General features: G+C 39.0%; 1 protein-coding gene and 1 non-coding gene across 15 annotated transcripts in view; both read right to left on the bottom strand.

Moving 5' to 3' along the window:
* The window catches only part of RALGAPA2 (Ral GTPase activating protein catalytic subunit alpha 2), a 421,554-nt gene that overhangs the window by 232,200 nt on the left and 170,129 nt on the right, over positions 1-19,225 (bottom strand). For all 14 annotated transcript variants that reach the window (XM_023549982.2, XM_023549976.2, XM_023549977.2 and 11 more), the window contains 4 exons: positions 17,337-17,477; positions 15,719-15,816; positions 10,519-10,609; positions 8,452-8,628 (listed from right to left, as the gene is read on the bottom strand). In XM_023549982.2, coding sequence (XP_023405750.1) covers positions 8,452-8,628; positions 10,519-10,609; positions 15,719-15,816; positions 17,337-17,477 — 507 coding nt within the window. The remainder of the gene's footprint in view (positions 1-8,451; positions 8,629-10,518; positions 10,610-15,718; positions 15,817-17,336; positions 17,478-19,225) is intronic.
* On the bottom strand, positions 9,799-9,869 carry TRNAE-UUC (transfer RNA glutamic acid (anticodon UUC)). The gene has a single exon. It is a non-coding gene; the product is annotated as a tRNA-Glu (tRNA).

Raw genomic sequence — 19,225 nt, 5'->3', positions numbered from 1 at the left:
TTCATTAAAAAAAGTCATTGGACTTTGGATAGGAATTGCATTGTATGTATAGATCGGTTTTGGTAGAACAGAGATTTTTACAATGTTAAATCTTCCTATTCACGAGCAATGTATGTTTTTCCACTTATGTAGGTCTCTTTTGGTTTCTTACAGTAGTGTCTTATAGTTTTCATTGTATAGGTCTTTTATGTCTCTGGTGAGATTTTATTCCTAAGTATTTTATCTTCTTGGGAGCAACTGTAAATGGTATTGATTTGGTGATTTCCTCCTCAATGTTGTTTTTGTTGGTGTATGGGAATCCAACTGATTTTTGTATGTTTATCTTGTATCCTGATACTCTGCTGAACTCTTCTATTAGTTTCAGTAGTTTTCTTGAGGATTCTGAAGGGTTTTCTGTATATAAGATCATGTCATCTGCAAATAGAGATACTTTTACTTCTTCCTTATCATTTCTTTGATTTTTGACAATATTCTCATGACTTACTTTAGAAAAATTTTTTTAAACTTTATTTTTCAGAACGACGTTAGATTCTCAGAAAAATTGTGAAGACAGTTCAGAGAGTTCCCATATATCCTATCCCTATATTATTAACATCTTACATTAGTATGGTACATTTGTTACAATTACAGAACAATATGAAACATCCATATTTTATTCAGATTTCCTTAGTTTTGATCTAATGTCTGCTTTCTGTTCCAGAATCCCATGCAGGCTATCACTTTACAATCAGTTGTCATATCACCTTAAAATCCTCTGGGCTCTTTCCTCTGCGACAGTTTCTCAATCTTTTTTTTTTTTTGAAAACCTTAATAGTTTTAAGAAGCATGGGTCAGGTATTTTGCAGAATGTCTGTCAGCTGGGATTTGTCTGATGTTTTCCTCATGATGGATTTTTTTTTAACATTAAGCATTCTTGCATTCCTGTCCTGAAGGAACTCCTTTTAGCCCTGATGTAAGATCTTTTTCCAGTATCCTTGGATTTTGTTTGGTAATGCTTAGCTTAGGATTTTTGCCTACATGCTTGTAAGTGAGATGGCATCTAAATTCTCCTTTTTTTTCCCCACACTAACCTTGTATGGTTTTCTTAGCAAGCCATAGGTTGGAAAAATTAAAATCTATCTTTTACATGAAGGTTCAGTAAAACTAGAACTTGTCCATTTTTTTTTGTAAATTTATTTGAATTAACATATATTTTATAAATGTATTATATATATACATACATACATATATATATATATATATATATGGAAACCCTGGTGGCATAGTGGTTAAGTGCTATGGCTGCTAACCAAGAGATCGGCAGTGCAAATCTACCAGGCACTCCTTGGAAACTCTATGGGGCAGTTCTACTCTGTCCTATAGGGTCACTATGAGTCAGAATGAACTCGATGGCAGTGGGTGTATATATATATATATATATTTGCAGTTTTGTTTCCTTTTTCACCACCAATATTTTTTCCTTGCCCAATTTTGCCTATTTGTCTATTTTACTAGTGTTTTTTAAGGATGGCTTTTGATTTTCTTCTCTACTGTTTATCATCTTTCTAGCATATAAATTTGGAGCCCTGGTGGCACAGTGGTTAAGAGCTACGGCAACCTACATCTGCTAACCAAAAAGGTCAGCGTTTGAATCCACTAGCTGCTCTTTGGAAACCCTATGGGGCAGTTCTACTCTGTCCTGTAGGGTCACTATGAGTCGGAATCAACTAGATGGCAAGGAGTTGGTTGGTTGGCAGTGCACAAATTTATGCTGCTAAATTTTTTCTTTGCTATTCTGTTACTCTTTTCCTAATTTTATGAATACAGCATATAGATCGGTATTTTTTTTTTTAACATATGCATCTATGGCAATACATTTTCCTCCATGTAAGATATGGGTACATCACAGAGAATATGATACGTAAAGATTTCACTTGTAGTACACTTCTAAATATTTTCTAATGAACAGCTTTTTTTTTTTTTAACTTATACACTAAAACCTGTAAAAGCCTGTACCTGTGTAAGGTGGAAACCTGTCAGAGAAGGAAAACTCAAATATTTTCCACTAAAATGAATGATAGAAAAGTACTAAGACCGCACCCTATCAAAGGCAGAAAACTCATGAGATTCAGAAACACAAGGCAATCTGTTAAGTTTTGGCTCTCACAGGTTTCACTATAATTTATTTGGAGTGTAGCTTTTGTTCCTTAATGTATTTTTTGTTGCTGTTACGTATCTTAATGTATGTCATCCTACGCGTAGGACGTGGTGTAGTTTTAAGTCATGGACATTTGTTGAGACTTGCTTAATGATCTACTATTTGGCCAATTTTTATAAATGTTCTATGCACTTTTAAAAACCACATGTGTATTTTAACTGTTAGGTTCAAAGTTTTCTATATATGTATGTGCATGGGTGTATATATATACATATTATTCTGACACACAAAAGGATGTTTCAATTCTGCTCTGCTCTTAGACAAACTCGTACCTCAGCAAAAAAATCCTAGGCAACATCTCCCTACTGCATTATCAAAATATGCTGAGTCCTTCAGAAGCTTTGCATGACTGCACAAGTTTCCACAACATTACTTTGAAATAAATTTTTAATGCGTTCAAATGTTTTTTGCCCCAAATTATTCACTCATGGCATAAGTAACAGAACAGATGCTGACATTTTACTGTAGATGGTTCCTCACTGCAGTGGCACTAAACTAAAAATGAGGAACTAGGAGATTTCAGAAAATTTTATGTTTCAAAATACCAAATATTTAGCTTATTTTCTTTGTCATTAGCAAGCTAGTATGCTAGTCTAGTGTTTTATTGTTTCATTATTACTAAATGCTAAAGAGACACCTGAGAACATTTTTATTAAAGTGGAAACTCTTGTAAACAAATTACGTGACTTTCTCCAAACACAGGATTTTAACAGAGAGATCTTAAGTTTAGAATTTCAAAAACATGAAAGGATTTTAGCCATGAAATCGTTCTTGATAAATGGTAAAATCGGCATTCATGACCAAATGGCAATTTCACATGGCTGCAATTTTATGTAGGCTTGGTAGAGTGTTAAAGAGATGTAGCCAGCATCTTTGGAGATGAATTTACCTTTTGATTTAAAAATAAACAGAAGACACAAACCCAAAGGCTTAATTAAACCTTTGACTCTGGGACCCAGAATATCAGGCATGGACTTGGATAACCACAGTGGAGAGGCAGCAGGCTGGAGTGCTGCTGCCCAGCACCGTGGCCTGACTTACCTCCTTCCTCGTCTGCTGAGCAGAGGTAACTGTCAAACTGTTAGAAAGAGGGCCACCAATGCCAGTTATCATTGTTATTTTTCTTTATAATATTCAGTGACCTTAAGCAGAGCAAAGCCTGGTGAAAACACCAAATACGTGTGCAGAGGCACAGAATGCTGACAAAGCATTCCTGCAAAACAGCTCTGGAGACAGATTTTAACAGTAAAAGTAATTCACATACATGGCTATAATAAGGCAGAAGAGAGAAAGACTTTTATGACAACATATAGAGGCAGGGCTGTGAGAAATTTATTAGATAAAGGAGATTTTACATATTTTTAAAAAGGTTAAAATTTGTTACTTTTAGCTAAATAGCCTGCCATTTAAAGTTCATTCTTTGATTCCAGTATTTACCGAGCGCTTCCCTCTTGTCAGGTACCGTTCTAGCAACCTGGAATCAGGTGTGAACACTACAGACAACAGCCTGCTCTCCCGGAGCTTACATTCCAGCGGGGGAAGACCGTGGGCCCTCCTAAGGAAAACAACCAGGATGTTGGAGAACATCTCTTACAAATCCATACTATAAAGCTTATCACAGTGCTAACAGGACAGGAGCAAGAAGAGCGCCAAAGCTGGCTCTCACCCTTCAGGGTTCTGCTAAACCATGGAGTCCTTAGAGTTTCTCTGAGGATGAACAGGAGGTTTTAATTTTGATTAGGCTGAATTCATTATCGACCCTTTTCTTATGTTAGGTGGGTTTTTTTGTTTTTCATCTTATTTAAGAAAACTTTCCTTACCCAGAGGGAAGTTTTTTAATTTTCCTTTTCATATTTAAGTATGTGTTCCATCTGGGATTGACGTAGGTATGGTCTAGGGCCTTTATTCCCACGGGGCTAGCTACTTGTTCCACAGTCATTTGCTGAACAGTACATTCTTCCCTGGCCAGATCCAGACTGTCTCCTCTATATGCATCACGATCCCATACCTGTGGGGATCGCGTTCTGTACTTCCTACTCCATCCCACTGGCGTATGTATCTATCCCTGTGATTATAACATGCTGATCACTGTCTTTTCTGAAAGACAACACTTTCTTTAAATAAACCTCACGGCACTTATTCACATTATTTGTGGCTTAGAATACACGTCTTATGTCCTGTCCTCTTTGTAAGCTCTTAAGACAGAAGTGGTTATAGCCTGTTTACCTATTTATTTATCAGGAAATCCGTTGTTGCTGAGTTGATTCCAACTCACAGAGACCCTACAGGACAGAGTAGAACTGCCCCATAGGGTTTCCAAGGAGTGGCTGGTACATTCGAACTAAAGACCTTTTGGTTGGCAGCTGAGCTCTTAACCACTGCACCAGCAGGACTCTTTATCACAGCATCTAAGTATTTCTAGACTATAATTTGCCGAATAAAGAAATGAGGCCAGTGGCAGCGCTGATTCTTAGCACTAGAGTCATAATATACATAAAATACATACAGCCCCCAAATCATTACCTCCACAGAACTTTCATGCACAATAAATTTTAACTGTTATTTTCACCAAACATGAAATGATTTAAATGAGAAACCAAATATAAAACTGCACTGTTAGCCTGCCGATGATTAAGGGACTTAATATTTTAAAAGCAGTTTATTATTTTAAGCATTTGAGAATGGTTTTTAGGGTCACTCAACGAAGCAGAGACACATCCTAATTGTGTATTCACCCCCTCTGCATGTCCCAAAGATCAGGCCAACGTGAGTTTTATGTTGTATATTTATGAAGAAATTGTTCTCTTCAGAACAGAAAGTCAAATTCAGAACTGTGATAATCCTTAAACCTTATTATATTACAGTTTGTGCTTTTCACAGATGACAAGATGAACTATTCAACTGAGTGCACTGATTCTCTGAATTAGTATTTCAAAGAAAAGCTAAGTATTTGGGGGAGTTAATCACAACATAAGAGTGCATCATGTAAAATTGCCTCACCAAGTTTATTAAACTGAGCTATCCAAAGCATATCCTGAAACGGGATCAAAATTGATCTTTCCAAAAAGGACAGACAAAAGAAGTAATCACCCAATTTTTTTTCCTCCCAATAAAAATAATTAAAATAGTTCTTGTTTAAGTAACTGCAACTTACTGAAGGTTCAGTATTACCTTCTCTAGTACTATGATGATGAGTTTCTCTTGGATAATCTGTATACTGGACCCCCAAAAAGCCATTTATTTCATAAATGTATTCACAATTCTCAAGTAACTGCAAGGTGTTTACAGTTACAATTTTAACAGCACTTTTTATACTTGGGAAGGAAACCCTGGTGGCATGGTGGTTAAGTGCTACGGTTGCTAACCAAAGGGTCGGCAGTTCGAATCCGCCAGGTGCTCCTTGGGAACTCTATAGGGCAGTTCTACTCTGTCCTATAGGGTCGCTATGAGTCGGGATCGACTCAATGGCACTGGGTTTGGTTTTGGTTTTTGGTATAGTTGGGAAGGAGTAGAAATATTACTTTGGAAATAAAAACACTTTGGAAGTAAGTTTCGACTCTGGCAGTTATTCCCACCTGGATACCATGATTTCTCTGGGTCTCAGGCCCCCCCCGCCCCACAACAGAATCGGTGAGATGTGATCTGCTCACCTTACAGAATCAAAAAGAATGCTTCCAAGTTCTTTGTAAACTGTTAAATTCTATATACATTTACACAATTATTATTCAAAAATCATTATCTATTCTATTGTTGTTGGTGTGAAGTACTATCAAGTTGGTTCCGACTCATAGCAACCCCGTGTACAACGGAATGAAACACTGCTGGGTCCTGAGCCATTCACACAGTCATTATGCTTGAGGCCATTGCTGCAGTCACTGTGTCAATCCATCTTGTTCAGGGTCTTCCTCTCTCTTGCTGACTCTACCAAGGACTGATTCCTTCTGATAACATATCCCAAGTACATGAGACCAAGTCTCGCCATCCTAGTTTCTAAGGGGCATTCTGGCTGTACTTGCAAAACAGATATGTTTGTTCTTCTGACAGTTACAATATATTCAATTTTCTTCACCAACACCATAATTCAAAGGCATCCATTCTTCTCTGGTCTTGTTTATTCATTGTCTAGCTTTTGCATGCATAGGAGGGGACTGAAAATACCATGGCTTGAGTCAGGCACACCTTAGTTCTCAAAGTGACATCTTTGCTGTTCTGTTCTATAAAGAATTTAAATTATTTTTAAAAGAACTAAAAATTTGAGAAATAAAAATTGTTATCCAATAATTCGTGATTAATTCTCATGATTTTGCCGTCATTTTCTTGTTGCCTTTGCAAGAATTCCTACCACTGGCAGACCTGAACATATAGATCAAAAATGTCCACTGTCTTTTAAGAGCAGCATTAAAGCATTATAAAACATGGATGAATCACTCATTGCTAACTGGTTTCTTTTTCTCTGTTTATTATTATATTCTTAATTAAAATAAGCACATATTAAGATCATATTTCTTGGTCTTACCCATCTTACATATAAAAGATATTTTATCCAATGCCACTTTTATGTGTTAATTTTATAAAGTTTTAATGTTACTCCATCAAGGGTTTCCAAAAATATCAAAAACTCTGGTGAAATTTTATATTATATAATTAGTGGAAACCAAAGTTTGCTTGGTTAAAAAAAAATCTATCTTAAGGTAAAATTTTAGCTGTTATTTTTAAAATGATTTTTGGCATTTTAATAACAGTACTTACTTAACATGTGCTTTCTGGGTTGCTGTTGCTCTTATTTACATAAAAGACGCTCCTACGTGAGCATATGGCAGACCGGGAAGTACTTGGCTCTGGTCAGCGTTTCCCAAACACAGTTTCTCAGAACTTTGTCTCTCCAGACACATCACAAGAAACAAACATCTTCTTGGTGCCCCTAGCTTCATCACATGGTGAGGGAACTGATGCTTTGGGAGGTTCACTGACTCAGGGTCACACAACCCGAAAAGAGCAGAAATGGGATTTAAAGACACGTCTTCTCACTCAACAGCCAGGCCTCATAAAACCCAGCTTTACTACTAATTACTTAATTACTACACTACTTATTATCACTATTGCAGGGAGTATAATACAGGTAGATGCTTTAAGTGCTTTTGCATGCAGTCCAAAATGGGCTTGGGTCATACTCAGGAGCCTCAGTGAAGGGAGACACACTGGCTAGAAGACAAGAGACCTGGACTTCCCCCCTCAATATGTATACGCATGTATGTGTGTGTGTGTAGACACACGTGAATCACTAAAACTGCAGGGCTCTTATACAAACACTGTTCTGTACACTTGACTATGTTCACTCATTTACTCCCCCCAGCAACCCTAAGAGTTAGGGACTTTTATTATTCCCATTCTACAGACAGAGAAACTGAAGGACAGATTTAGTAACTAGCCCAAGGCCACCCAGCAATTCCTTGGCAGAACCTGGAGGCAGACCCAGAAGGTTTGGCTCTGTAGTCTATGCATGAATCTAAGAAATACAACACTGAGCAAAAAAAGTTGTAAAAAATATAATGGATCATTATTTTTAAAAAGCTTAAAGACAAACAAAACTAAATGAAATATTGTTTCAGGACATAAACATATATGGTAAAACTATAAAGAAATCAAGTGAATTATTATTTAAAAAATTTGGGATGGGGTCACAGGATGAGGGGAGAAGGAAAGGGGCTTGGGAAGGGCCTATAGGGAATCTCAGTGGTTTGGATGTTGTTCTATTTCTTAGGTTTGGTGGTTAAGTTCCCTGGTGTCCATTTTATTACTGTGCTCCATAACTTACATAACAGCTTATCTTGTATTAAATATTTTATAATAAAATTTAAAAAAAAATTAATCAGTAAGGTACCCAAACTGTGTAACTTACCCAGGACTTATGACCTACTTAAGCTGGATAAACCATTCTTCACCGTTTCCAGGCCAAATCTGATCGGGGACAGCAAATATCTGACACCCGGTCCCTTCCTCCCATGGTGGACACTGTCCATTGGCATGAGAGGCTTCCTCCCATACCTGACCACTGTTTCAGAACCTGTCTCATACAGGACTCAGAAAATTCATGACTAATTATGAACAGGCAGTCGGGACTGTCAAACCAATTTTGGTGGAGCTGGTACCACTATCATCCAAGTGTTAAAGGACCCCTAAAAGTTCTTACCACTATAAAATCCTGGGATCTGTCAGCATTAGCGCCGCTGCCTCTGCTTCAAATGCGCAATTACCTGTTAAGTTTGAAACATCGGTGGGACTCAGCTGTAACCAGTGGCGTGCATCGGAGTCAGCCACAGCATCTGTGGGCGTGTTCAGTTCGGGGTCATCTTCACAGCTCTGCCAGGCACTCATGGATAGCTCTGCCTCATGGTTATAGGCCAGAGGTGTGTCACTGCTGACACTTTCACCTGGCACAATGGAGAGAACCAAAGTTGGAAATAACAACGTTTACAATCACTGATACGCAAGTGACTAAACATCTGAACAGCTGAGTGACACAAACGGTTAAACGCCTGACTACTAACTGAAAGGTTGGTGGTTTGAATCCACCTGGAGGATGGCCTGGCAATCTACTTTTGAAAGGTCACAGCCGCTGAAAACCCTATGGGACACAGTTCTACTCTGACACACACGGGGTTACCATGACTTGTAATTGACTCGATGGCAACTGGTTTTTGGTTAAACAGACAGCTGACACGGCAGGAATTGTTCTTTCAGGGGCTTGGGAAGAAAATGCAGAGCCCAAGGCGGGTCAAAAGGTACATTATCTGGGACTCTTGGTCAACAACATGAAGCTTCCAAGCGCAGGGCTTTTAGTCGTTACGAGCTTCACAATGTATCATCACTCAAGTGGCACTCTTTGCACAGTGTCTGCACTCACTGACAGTTATTCCATATACCCACATGATTGCATCAAGTTGCTCAGTTTTCTACTGCAATTTATTCGCCATCTAAATGGGGTAGGCAGAAGAAGAGGGTGACAGCTGATTCCACCACTAACACAAGCTTACTCTGCTAGCTAGAAGATCCAAAGGATGGATGCTTTATATCGTGAGCCTGGTGTCTAGACCTACACCAGGTAAATCATCCAGAATCACTGGGGGTCAGAGGTTATTCCACAACAGGTTTTCTCCAAGAGAAATTCTCCCCTTTAAACAATAAAATGTTCTAATTTCTCATAATACAATAATGCCTTCAAAGGCTATTAAGACATATAAGGCTACTTAGTCTTGCAAAAACAAAAACACACGAGATCTAGCGGCTTCATAACAATTCTCTGTCTACCTTTTCCTACTGCTCTCTGTATCTGCCACTAACAGCCCCTAGCCTTGCCACTGCAATCTGCTGTCCTCTGTTTTGTTAGCTGCTATCACAGTGGCCTTCGAATCATGGCGACCCTGTGCACAAGGGGGTCTGGCCACTGTGATTCACAGGGTTTCCACCAGCTGATTTTCAGAAGTAGCTCACCAGGCCTTTCACCCTAATCTGTTGTAGACTGGAAGCTCCGCTGAAACCTGTTCGGCATCATAGCAACATGCAAGTCTCCACCAATAGATAAGTGATGGCTGCACAGGAGATGCACTGGCCAGGAACAGAACCTGGGTCTCCTGCATGAAAGGCAAGAATTCTACCACTGAACCACCAATGCCCTCTGCTATCCTCTAGTCAAATGCCAAGAACTGAAAGTTGTCCCAGTAACCACATAACCAATCTATTAGGCCCCTAAACTTTCACCTTCCACAGAACTCAAAGTCAGCAGGGTCTGAAGGTGGAACCCAGGTACCTCTGCACCCACCAAGGACCATCCCAGACTTGCAGGTTAGAGTTGTTTACTATGCTGTTCTAGAAGGTGGCCCAGCACCTGGCTTCTGGAAAACATAGTATTATGGCTATACTTTATGTCTCAGGATTCTAATCAAATCGCTTTTTTAAATACTTATCCTATTGACTTCAATGGACTCCTGAAGCTTTTTGCTCCTGTGGAAACTTACTGGGAAAGATAATTTTTCGTTCTGGATCCATTTGTTCACCCAAACCATCAGCCTGTGCTGTGGTTCTCACCTAGAGAAAGGCCCAGGGGTAAAAATACAGGGTTCTCAGCCGGGCACTCAGGCATAGGTAACTGGCTGGAACTGTTTATTGTATGTGTGGATTAACCTTTCATCAGTCCTGAGATTCCAGGAACAAAAATGTCCCATTTCACAATCATATTTCTTCAGATGACAAGACAGAGAATAAGAACAAAACACATCGATTCTGTAGTTGGAGGAACACAAACCACATTTCCTGAGACTCACTCTTCTGTCTTTCTCTACATTTTTCTTGCGTTTGCTGTATGTCATCTTTTAAATCCAATTCAGTTTGGCTGCTGCTTCTTCGAACTAAGATCTTTAGACAAAAAGAAACACAGGATTTGTTACAGGAAATTTTTAATTTTTATGAGACTATTGAGTTCCTAGTTTTTCCTAGTTGACTCTTATAAAGAAAAAAACAAACAATAGCAACAAAAAGAGAAGAATGGCTCCCATTAGAAAGATAGGTGTTCACAAATTATAAATTACTGAATTATGATTTATGAATTATAAATTACTCAAGACTTGAAATTTTAATTTATGTTCTCTACTTTGTCAGCTGATACCCAATTGAACTAATCTATTAAGAAAGGAAAAGCTGTAGGGAAGCAATATATGTTAAAGCTCTACCAGCTCCAACGGTCAGACACACACAGTCAGCGTGATTCTCCCCGAGGTCTCCATTACCTACTGGTTGTGAGTGTGAAGGCACAGCTCCACTCAGGCTCCCAAAGGTTCACCCAGTACCTTTCTAGTCAGCTGTGCAAGAGGCTTTCCTGAGCACTGCTTGTATTAAATACAGATGACTAAAACATTAGAAGGCCATCTGCTTCCTCTAAGAATTTGTAACTCACTTGGAGAGACAAATGCATACACAAATTACATAAAATCATTACTATATACATAAACGAAATATACAAATAAACTCTCTAAAGGGTATGTAGTTACCCTCATTGGCTCACAGTGACAGGAGAGCTGTGAGCTATTCACGAAGGCAAAAGACATGAAGTGGTAGAGAAAAGGAAGGAGGGTCAAGGCCTGAGGCCTGGAGCAGTGATTAGCAACTTCTACGCGCAGGGAAAGAAACCCACTCTAGCAAGCAGTGCAGGGTAGCCAGGTGAAGAGGGAAAGGTAAGAAGAAAGGCACACCAAGTACTAAAACAGGCAGCTATCGGGGGGCCTTCAACATCAGGTTTAGCAATTTCAACACAATATTGGCAAAATGAGCAACTGTACGTTCCAGACAATACTTTATTGTGTTAAAAACATATCTAGAAGGATTATCTATGGGGCGTATTAGAACTAAGAAGAAAGCTGCTATGGAACTGTTAGGACAATTCAGGAATGAAGGGATGAGGCTTTTGATGGTGGAAAAGGAGAAGAAGAGATAAATAAGAGACGCTGCAGAATGATAGGCAAGGTTTAAAATCAGCTGTATCGTACAAAAAAATTAAATCACAAAAGGGTAAGACACTGGGGAGCTCTGAGAACAAGGGTGTCAAAGGCAGGCAAGCAGGCAGGAAGAAAAAATGAATCTGAGAAAATTTCTGACATTTCAATTTTCACCTATGTGCTGAATATACAAAATAGGTGCCCTATAAGGGAACAAAAATCCAAGATTGGTGAGACAAAGGATAAAGCCAGGAATAAAGATGGAGATTTAAGGCCCTCCACTGCAGACTGAATTTAAAAAACAAAAACAAAACCCTAAGATTTAACGAACCAACTAAAGGAGTATGAAAAAATACCACACAGCCTTAAGGAAGGATGATATATATTTAACGTGTTTAATGGAAATACCAAACCCACTGCCATCGAGTCGATTCCAACTCCTAGCGACCCCATAGGACAGAGCAGAGCTGCCCCACAGAGTTTCCAAGGAGTGCCTGGTGGATTTGAACTGCTAACCTCTTGGTTAGCAGCTGTAGCACTTAACCACTACGCCACCAGCATATTTTCTAATTGAAGAGACAATGTGCTTCTGTCTGAATGAGAGACCAAATACCCTTCAAGCTGTACAGCTAGATCCTACACAAAAACCTTGGCTGCAATTTGGAGCTCAGAGGAGGTAAAAAAAAAAAATCCACATGTGATCTACAACCCCTCCCCTCTAAAGTGAAGAAAAACCAGGGCAGTGAAAGGGGACTGCCCTGAGGGTAAACCCAATGTTGTCACAGCCAGTGGCGCGGCACAGACTCCAGGATGAAAGCAGTGCTCCCTGGTTCCTGGAAAGAGTAAGTAAATATTGTCCAGGTGAAACATCACCCATCTACACATTCAGGTTCTCTGTACATTAAGAATGGCCAACTAGGAGCAGACAATCAAAGATCACCAAACATTCAAGGAAATAAACCACCATGCACAAGAGTCTCAAAAACAACAAATATCAGATTTAGACCCATAAGGACTTCAGATTTTCAAACTACAATTTGTAAATTTTTTAAAGGAATAAAACATGAGATCACAAAAATGAGCAAACAATAAGTTATTTAAAAATTGTAAGACATACTTAAAAAAGCAACTTGAACTTTCAGAAACAAAAAATATAATTGTTGAACTAAAATCTCAATGGAAGTATTAAACAGCAGATTAGACGGGTAAAAAGAGAATTGCTGAACTGAAATACACAGCTGATAAAATTACCCAGAATGTACCCAGAGAGTGAAGGACAATGGAAAATATAAGAGGGAGTTTAAGAGACACGGAGTATAGGATGAGAAAGTCTAATACATTTTACTCAAAGTCCCAGAAGAAGAGAGATGAAAAAGAGGCAACATTTGAAGACATGATTATCCAGAATTTTCCAGAAACAATAGAAGATAAGTTTCCAAGGATACATAACACATAAAACCAAAAACCAAACCCTCTGCTGTCGAGCTGATTCCGACTTACAGCGACACTAGAAGACAGGGTAGAACTGCCCCGTAGCATTTCCAAGAAGCACCTGATGGATTCGAACTGCCAACCTTTTGGTCAGCAGTCATAGTGCTTAACCACTATGCCACCAGGGTTTCCACATAACACACAGCACATACCAAAAAAGATAAACGTATAAACCAAAAGAAATCTCTACCTACATATACCCGTAGTGAAATTGAAAAAAAAGGTACAAAGAATCCCATAGCTATCAAGTCACTTCTGACTTATAGCAACCCTAGAGGACAGACAGGAACTGGCCCACAGGGTTTCCAAGGCTGTAATCTTTACGGAAGTAAACTGCCACATCTTTTCCCTGTGGAGCAGCCGATGAATTGAACCACTGCCTTTTGGTTAGCAGCTAAGCACTTAGCCACTGCACCACCAGGGCTTCTTAGCACAAAGTATAGCAAGGAACAACAACTACACAGGATGAATAGACAGCTTCTCAATAGCAACAATGAAAGACAGTAGAAAAACAACTTCCAGAAAGAGACAAAGTAGCCAGCGAATCAAGAAAAGCAGTACCAAAGTAAAGCCTCATACATCCAGGAAACAATACATATGAGAAAAAGGCAATATTACAAATCACTGAAGAAGAAAACAATGGATTCAGTAAATGGGGCCTGGGATGAGTGGTTATCCACATGGAAAAATAAGAAACTGGATCCCTACCTCACTCCATAAACAAAAATCAATTCCAGAAGGATAAAAAAATATTTGTGGCACAAAACTGAAACATGTGTAGAAGAAAGTATAAGATTTTTTTCCCTACAGAAACAGAGATTTTTTAAATTTCATAAAACCCTAAACATAAAAATGATTGATTATCAAGTATATCAAAATCAAGAACTCCTGTTTATCAAAAGATATCATAAAGAAAGTGAAAATGTAAGAAACACACTGGAAGAAAATAGTTGCTACAAACACAGCCAAAAAAGATCAGTATTCAGATTATATGAAGAACTAGCACTAATCAAAGACAAAGTACAAATCAAAACAATATCAGTAGGCATTTCAGCATTGAAACACAGTCCATCAACATATGGCAAGATCTTCAACATCATAAGTAATCCGAGAAATGTAAAATAAAGTGAAATACCATTTTCACACACTTGACTCATACTAAATATTTGCCATTATCAAGTGTTGACAACTATGTGGATGAATGGAAACTCCTTATATATTGCTGGCAGAAATACAAGTTGGTGTAACTACTTTGGAAAACACTTATGCATTATCTTGTAAATAATATTCTCCTAACCTATGACTCATCACTTCCACTTCTAAATATCTACCACAGAGAAAATCTCAAATATGTCCATCTTGAAACACACATAAGAATGTATATAACTGCATTTTTCAAAAAAAGTAAAAACTGGAAACAATGTAAACGTCCATCAACAGGACAATGAAAACATAAATTGTGATATATTCACAGTGGAATATCATACAGCAGAGAAAACTTAATGAACTACTGCTACAGGCCTCAATGTGAATGAACCCTAGAAATAAATAACTACGTGAACAAAGCAACAACACCACTTTTACAAAGTTCAAAAATAAGCAAAACTAAAGAATACGTTGTTTGCAGATGCATACATATAGCAAAATCACAGGGCAAAGCAAGGAAATAACGAACATAAAACCGGCATAATGCTGCTCTCTGCAAGGAGGCAGCAGAGGGAAGAGAAAAGGAAGGCGCTCCCAGCTCAAAGCAACGACACTGGAAATATTCTAGCTCTTAAGTTGGGTATTTGAGTGTGAAAGAGAGAATATACACGCATACGCTGGTACATGCCCTTTTTTAAAATAAACAGCTGGGAGACAGAGAGGCTTTCCTTTTCATTTTGTACCTTCTTGTGATGCTCCTTGGAAACTCTATGTGGCAGTTCTACGCTGTCCTATAAGGTCACTATGAGTTGGAATCGACTTGATGGCAGTGTGTGTGTGTGTGATGCTCAGTGTTCTAGAACACGTACTCCTTGTTTTTTTTAAACGAAAAATGGATTATCTGTGCAGATGAATTATGGGCTGCTTTTTTATTTTCCTCGTGACACTTCATGTTTGTTTTTAAAAAAAAATAAACACTCTTTTTTTTTTTTAAGAAACCTAAGAGATACTTGCAAGTACGTATCAGGTAGGGATTACCATCTAAAGTGCTGTCAAACAAACATACAAAAAAAATGCTATCAGGAAAGGGAAACCTGAATGTATGTCTCACAGGCAAGGAGAGCTAGTTAAAAATATAGAATGCCACATAAAGGCCGGGTGGTGCGTTCCATTTTCTTTTTTTTTTCTCTTTCTATGTTTGTAATGTGATTATAATTTTACACAGAAAGCAAGCAAGACCTCAAAGGATCTCAAGGTCATTTTGGCCTATAACCCACCTGACTGAAAAAATTTCAAAAAAGCAAAGCATCACCGCCATCAATAAATTTATTTACTATGCCAATAATTCAAAAGTTTATTTTTAATGACAACCTGATATGGTTTGAAAATATCTTACTGTTATTCCTTCATGTTCTTTCTTCACATGTCCTTTATTGTCTTGAACAGGCTTAGAGTCTGAAAAACTCAAATTCTGTGCATTCTCTATCTTTTGACCTAGAGATTTGGGGGGGAAAAAATCATCAGAAGGACATCTCAGATGGAGACCATTTTGAAAACAACATTTATTTGTAGGTAAGTACTAAATTTAGACATATAAATGGGGGTTACGAACTGGGAGCCTATGGGTCAGGTCCAAACTTCAGACTTGGTCTCTTTGGCCCACAGAGAGCTTTTAAGATGGCAGACTGAATGCCATTCAATGTAGCTGGCACTATCCAGTTTGTCCATAAGTTCACTTAGCTCATATGTTAGCACAGGGGAGGGCAACAAGACGCTTCTGGGGACCTGGGAAAAGGTTCTCAGAGGGACACCTGCCTTGTGGGCCAGGTAAGATAGCAGGAGGAAAAGAGCAGCATGTGTGGGGGTGGGGGGACTGGGGGGAGGTTCACTGTTGCTTGAGAATAAAGACTGATGAGAGAAGGCAGAGATAACCAGTATTAGTAGTAAAAAAAAATAAAAGGGTGGGGGGGATATCACTATAAACATTACAAAGATTTTATAATCTGGTGCCAATAAATGTGAAAAACTAGAAAAATTTAACAAATTCCTAGAAAAACACAACTCACCAAAATCAAAACAAGAAAAGTAAAATCTTAATAGTCATAATTATTTTAAAATTTGAATGGTATTTTAAAACGTTTCTACTAGAAAACTATAGACCACTGGTGAATTCTACAAAGTATTTAAGAAAAAAAAATCTTATACAGAACCTTTTAGAGAATAGAAAATCTTTCAAATAACATATTTCTCCAATTATTTTCACTCATTTTCTTATTTTAAGAGGGCTTCATTTTATGAGATGAGCAAACCTCGACATTAACAATACAATACAACTTCTTGATATATAAATTGGTTTCTTAGCTAACTCAGGAAACTAAAACTAAAGGATAAGTATAGTCGTTGACTCGACACGATTTAAATGTTTTCCAAGTCAAACATTACTCATTGTTTACAGGTCTAATCATCTGCCTCTTTGCTTTCTACACCCTGTTGTTCATGAAGGTTGGTGGAAGAACTGCGCCGATTAATACTATTAAAAATTTATTGTTTTCAAACTCAGAGGAGTACACAAGCGACTGATAAACATTTCACAAGGCAGGTTAGCTGTCCATTCTCATTCCCACAAGAGGTACTCTGAACCTTCACCACTTCCCTTGCAGCCCCCGGGCCCCAAGGACCCATGCCCACCCTCTCTCCCTGCCTGCTAACTGATTTGGCCTCGCCTCCTAACTAACACTCTCGTTTTCCTCCTACTCTAGCCACTCTGGGCTTCTTTCCATTCTTCAAACATGCTAACCTTGAAAAAAGTGCACATATATATATACAATTTAGATAAATATATAAAAAGAGTGAAACATTTCATTGCCAGAAATCATATCCTTGCAATCAAATTAAAGAGTAAATTCCTTTCAAATAAAACGTAGTTAAAATAAATGTAGACAGCAACAGTAGACGCAGCCTTTTTTTCAGCGAGACTCTATGGTCACGTACTAAGAACTGAAGGTGTCACGCACCCTGAGGAGCATCTGAGCACAGCTGCTCAGTGATATCTGACGTGCTGCTGCTCCGAGGGATCTGCTGCTGCGGCTGCTCCACCACCAAGTGATCGGCTTCCGTTCTAGGTGCGCTTTCCGACGGGTGACACTCTTCCACTTCTATGGGCATTGACACGAAACACAAAAGAATGTTTTCTGAGACTCTTAAAAACAGTTTCACTAATTAAAGCAGCTGATTCTAAAATCGAACTGATAGGTGCTTTTTTAACCCATAAATTTCATGCAGTAAAATAATCTGCATTTACGTAATAAAGTTTCCTACACTGGTTAACATTAACATTCCACTCCAAGAATATATCTTCCTGTTAAATTCTACAAGGCCCACCCACACCTTTTCATTCAGTCAAAGGGAAGAAAACAAAAGGGAAAGCCACAAAAGTGGATGAGAAACGTAAAAGCCATTTGGAATTTCGGGAACAATCACGCAAAGGAACGAGGGGTTCAGGAGACGCATGGAATGGGCGCTTCGCAGGTGAGGGGAGTAGAAAGCAACACAGACACGCACGCATGTACACATACACAACTAAGATAAAGGGCAACATGGAATCTCAGCTCATTAGTCCTTTTAACAGATAAATGTACGAAAAAAAATTTATAATAATGGCATATACCACTGCAATGCAATGAGTCTGTCTTTATATATGGCCTTTCTGGCCCTGGGTTTGTACTTCCACCGAGATAATTTGCTAGGCTATGATCCTGCAAAGGGATTGGACAGTTTACTATGCAAATAAGGTAGGTAAAACCCTTGCAGGGACTGGACAGTTTACTATGCAAAAAGATGCCTGTGGCCTACCAGGGGGATTAGTCAGTTTGTAGTCTTGGTGTGAGGAGTAGACTTATAAAAGACCCAATTCCACAGAGGTTGAGGAGGATCTCACTACTATCAGAAGAAGAGCTGGGGGCTCTTTGGACCTGGGGTCCCTGTGCTGAGAGCCTCCTGGACCCAGAAGACACAGAGACCTGTCACACTGAAGACAGCTCAAGACGGCATAAGATGGTACAAGCAGTAAGAACCAGGAAACCAGCATGAGACAGCTGCAGTGGGCTTCCCAGCCCATAGAATGAGAAAGTTGCAGTGGGCTCACAGATCCACAGAGAGAGAGGGCTGAATGCCTTTGGGCAGGAGGCTTGCTGGCAGGAGGCTTACTGGCGGACTGGGGTGCCCCCGGGCACTTGACTGCAGAAAGAAAACAGCTGAAACACTTGCCTGAGCAGGAAGTGGGAGCAGAAAACCAAGAGTAGCCTGCCAGTTAGCACAGCTAAAAAGGAGCTGAGTGCTATCTTGGTTGGAAGCTGCCTTCATTGAGAAACTGTCTACTGAGTTATTCCTGTTACTTCCAAGCTGCTCCTGATCCCAAGTTGTAGCCTGTTGTTATTGTCATCAGGTGCCATCAGGTTGGTTCAGATTCATAGCAATCCAAGGTACAAGAGAATGCAATACTGCCATCCTCACAATCATTGTTGCAGCCACTGTGTCAATCCACCTCATTGAGGGTCTTCTCTTTTTCGCTGACCCTCTACTTTACCAAGCATGATGTCCTTCTCCAAGGACTGATCCTTCCTGATAACATGTCCAAAGTATGTGAGATGAAGTCTTACCATCCTCACTTCCAAGGAGTACCCTGGCTGTATTTCTGCCAAAACAGATGTTTGTTCTTCTGGCAGTCCATAGTATATTCAATATTCTTCACCAACACCCTGATTCAAACACATCAAATTCTTCTTCAGTCTTCCTTATTCGCTGACCAGCTTTCCCATGACTGAAAATACCATGGCTTGGGTCAGACACATCTTAGCCCTCAGGGTGATATCTTTGCTTTTTAACACTGTAAAGAGGTCTTTCA

Source organism: Loxodonta africana, chromosome 24 (genome assembly GCF_030014295.1).
Source record: "Loxodonta africana isolate mLoxAfr1 chromosome 24, mLoxAfr1.hap2, whole genome shotgun sequence".
Lineage (NCBI taxonomy): Eukaryota > Metazoa > Chordata > Mammalia > Proboscidea > Elephantidae > Loxodonta > Loxodonta africana.
This window is presented reverse-complemented; position numbering and strand designations above follow the sequence as displayed.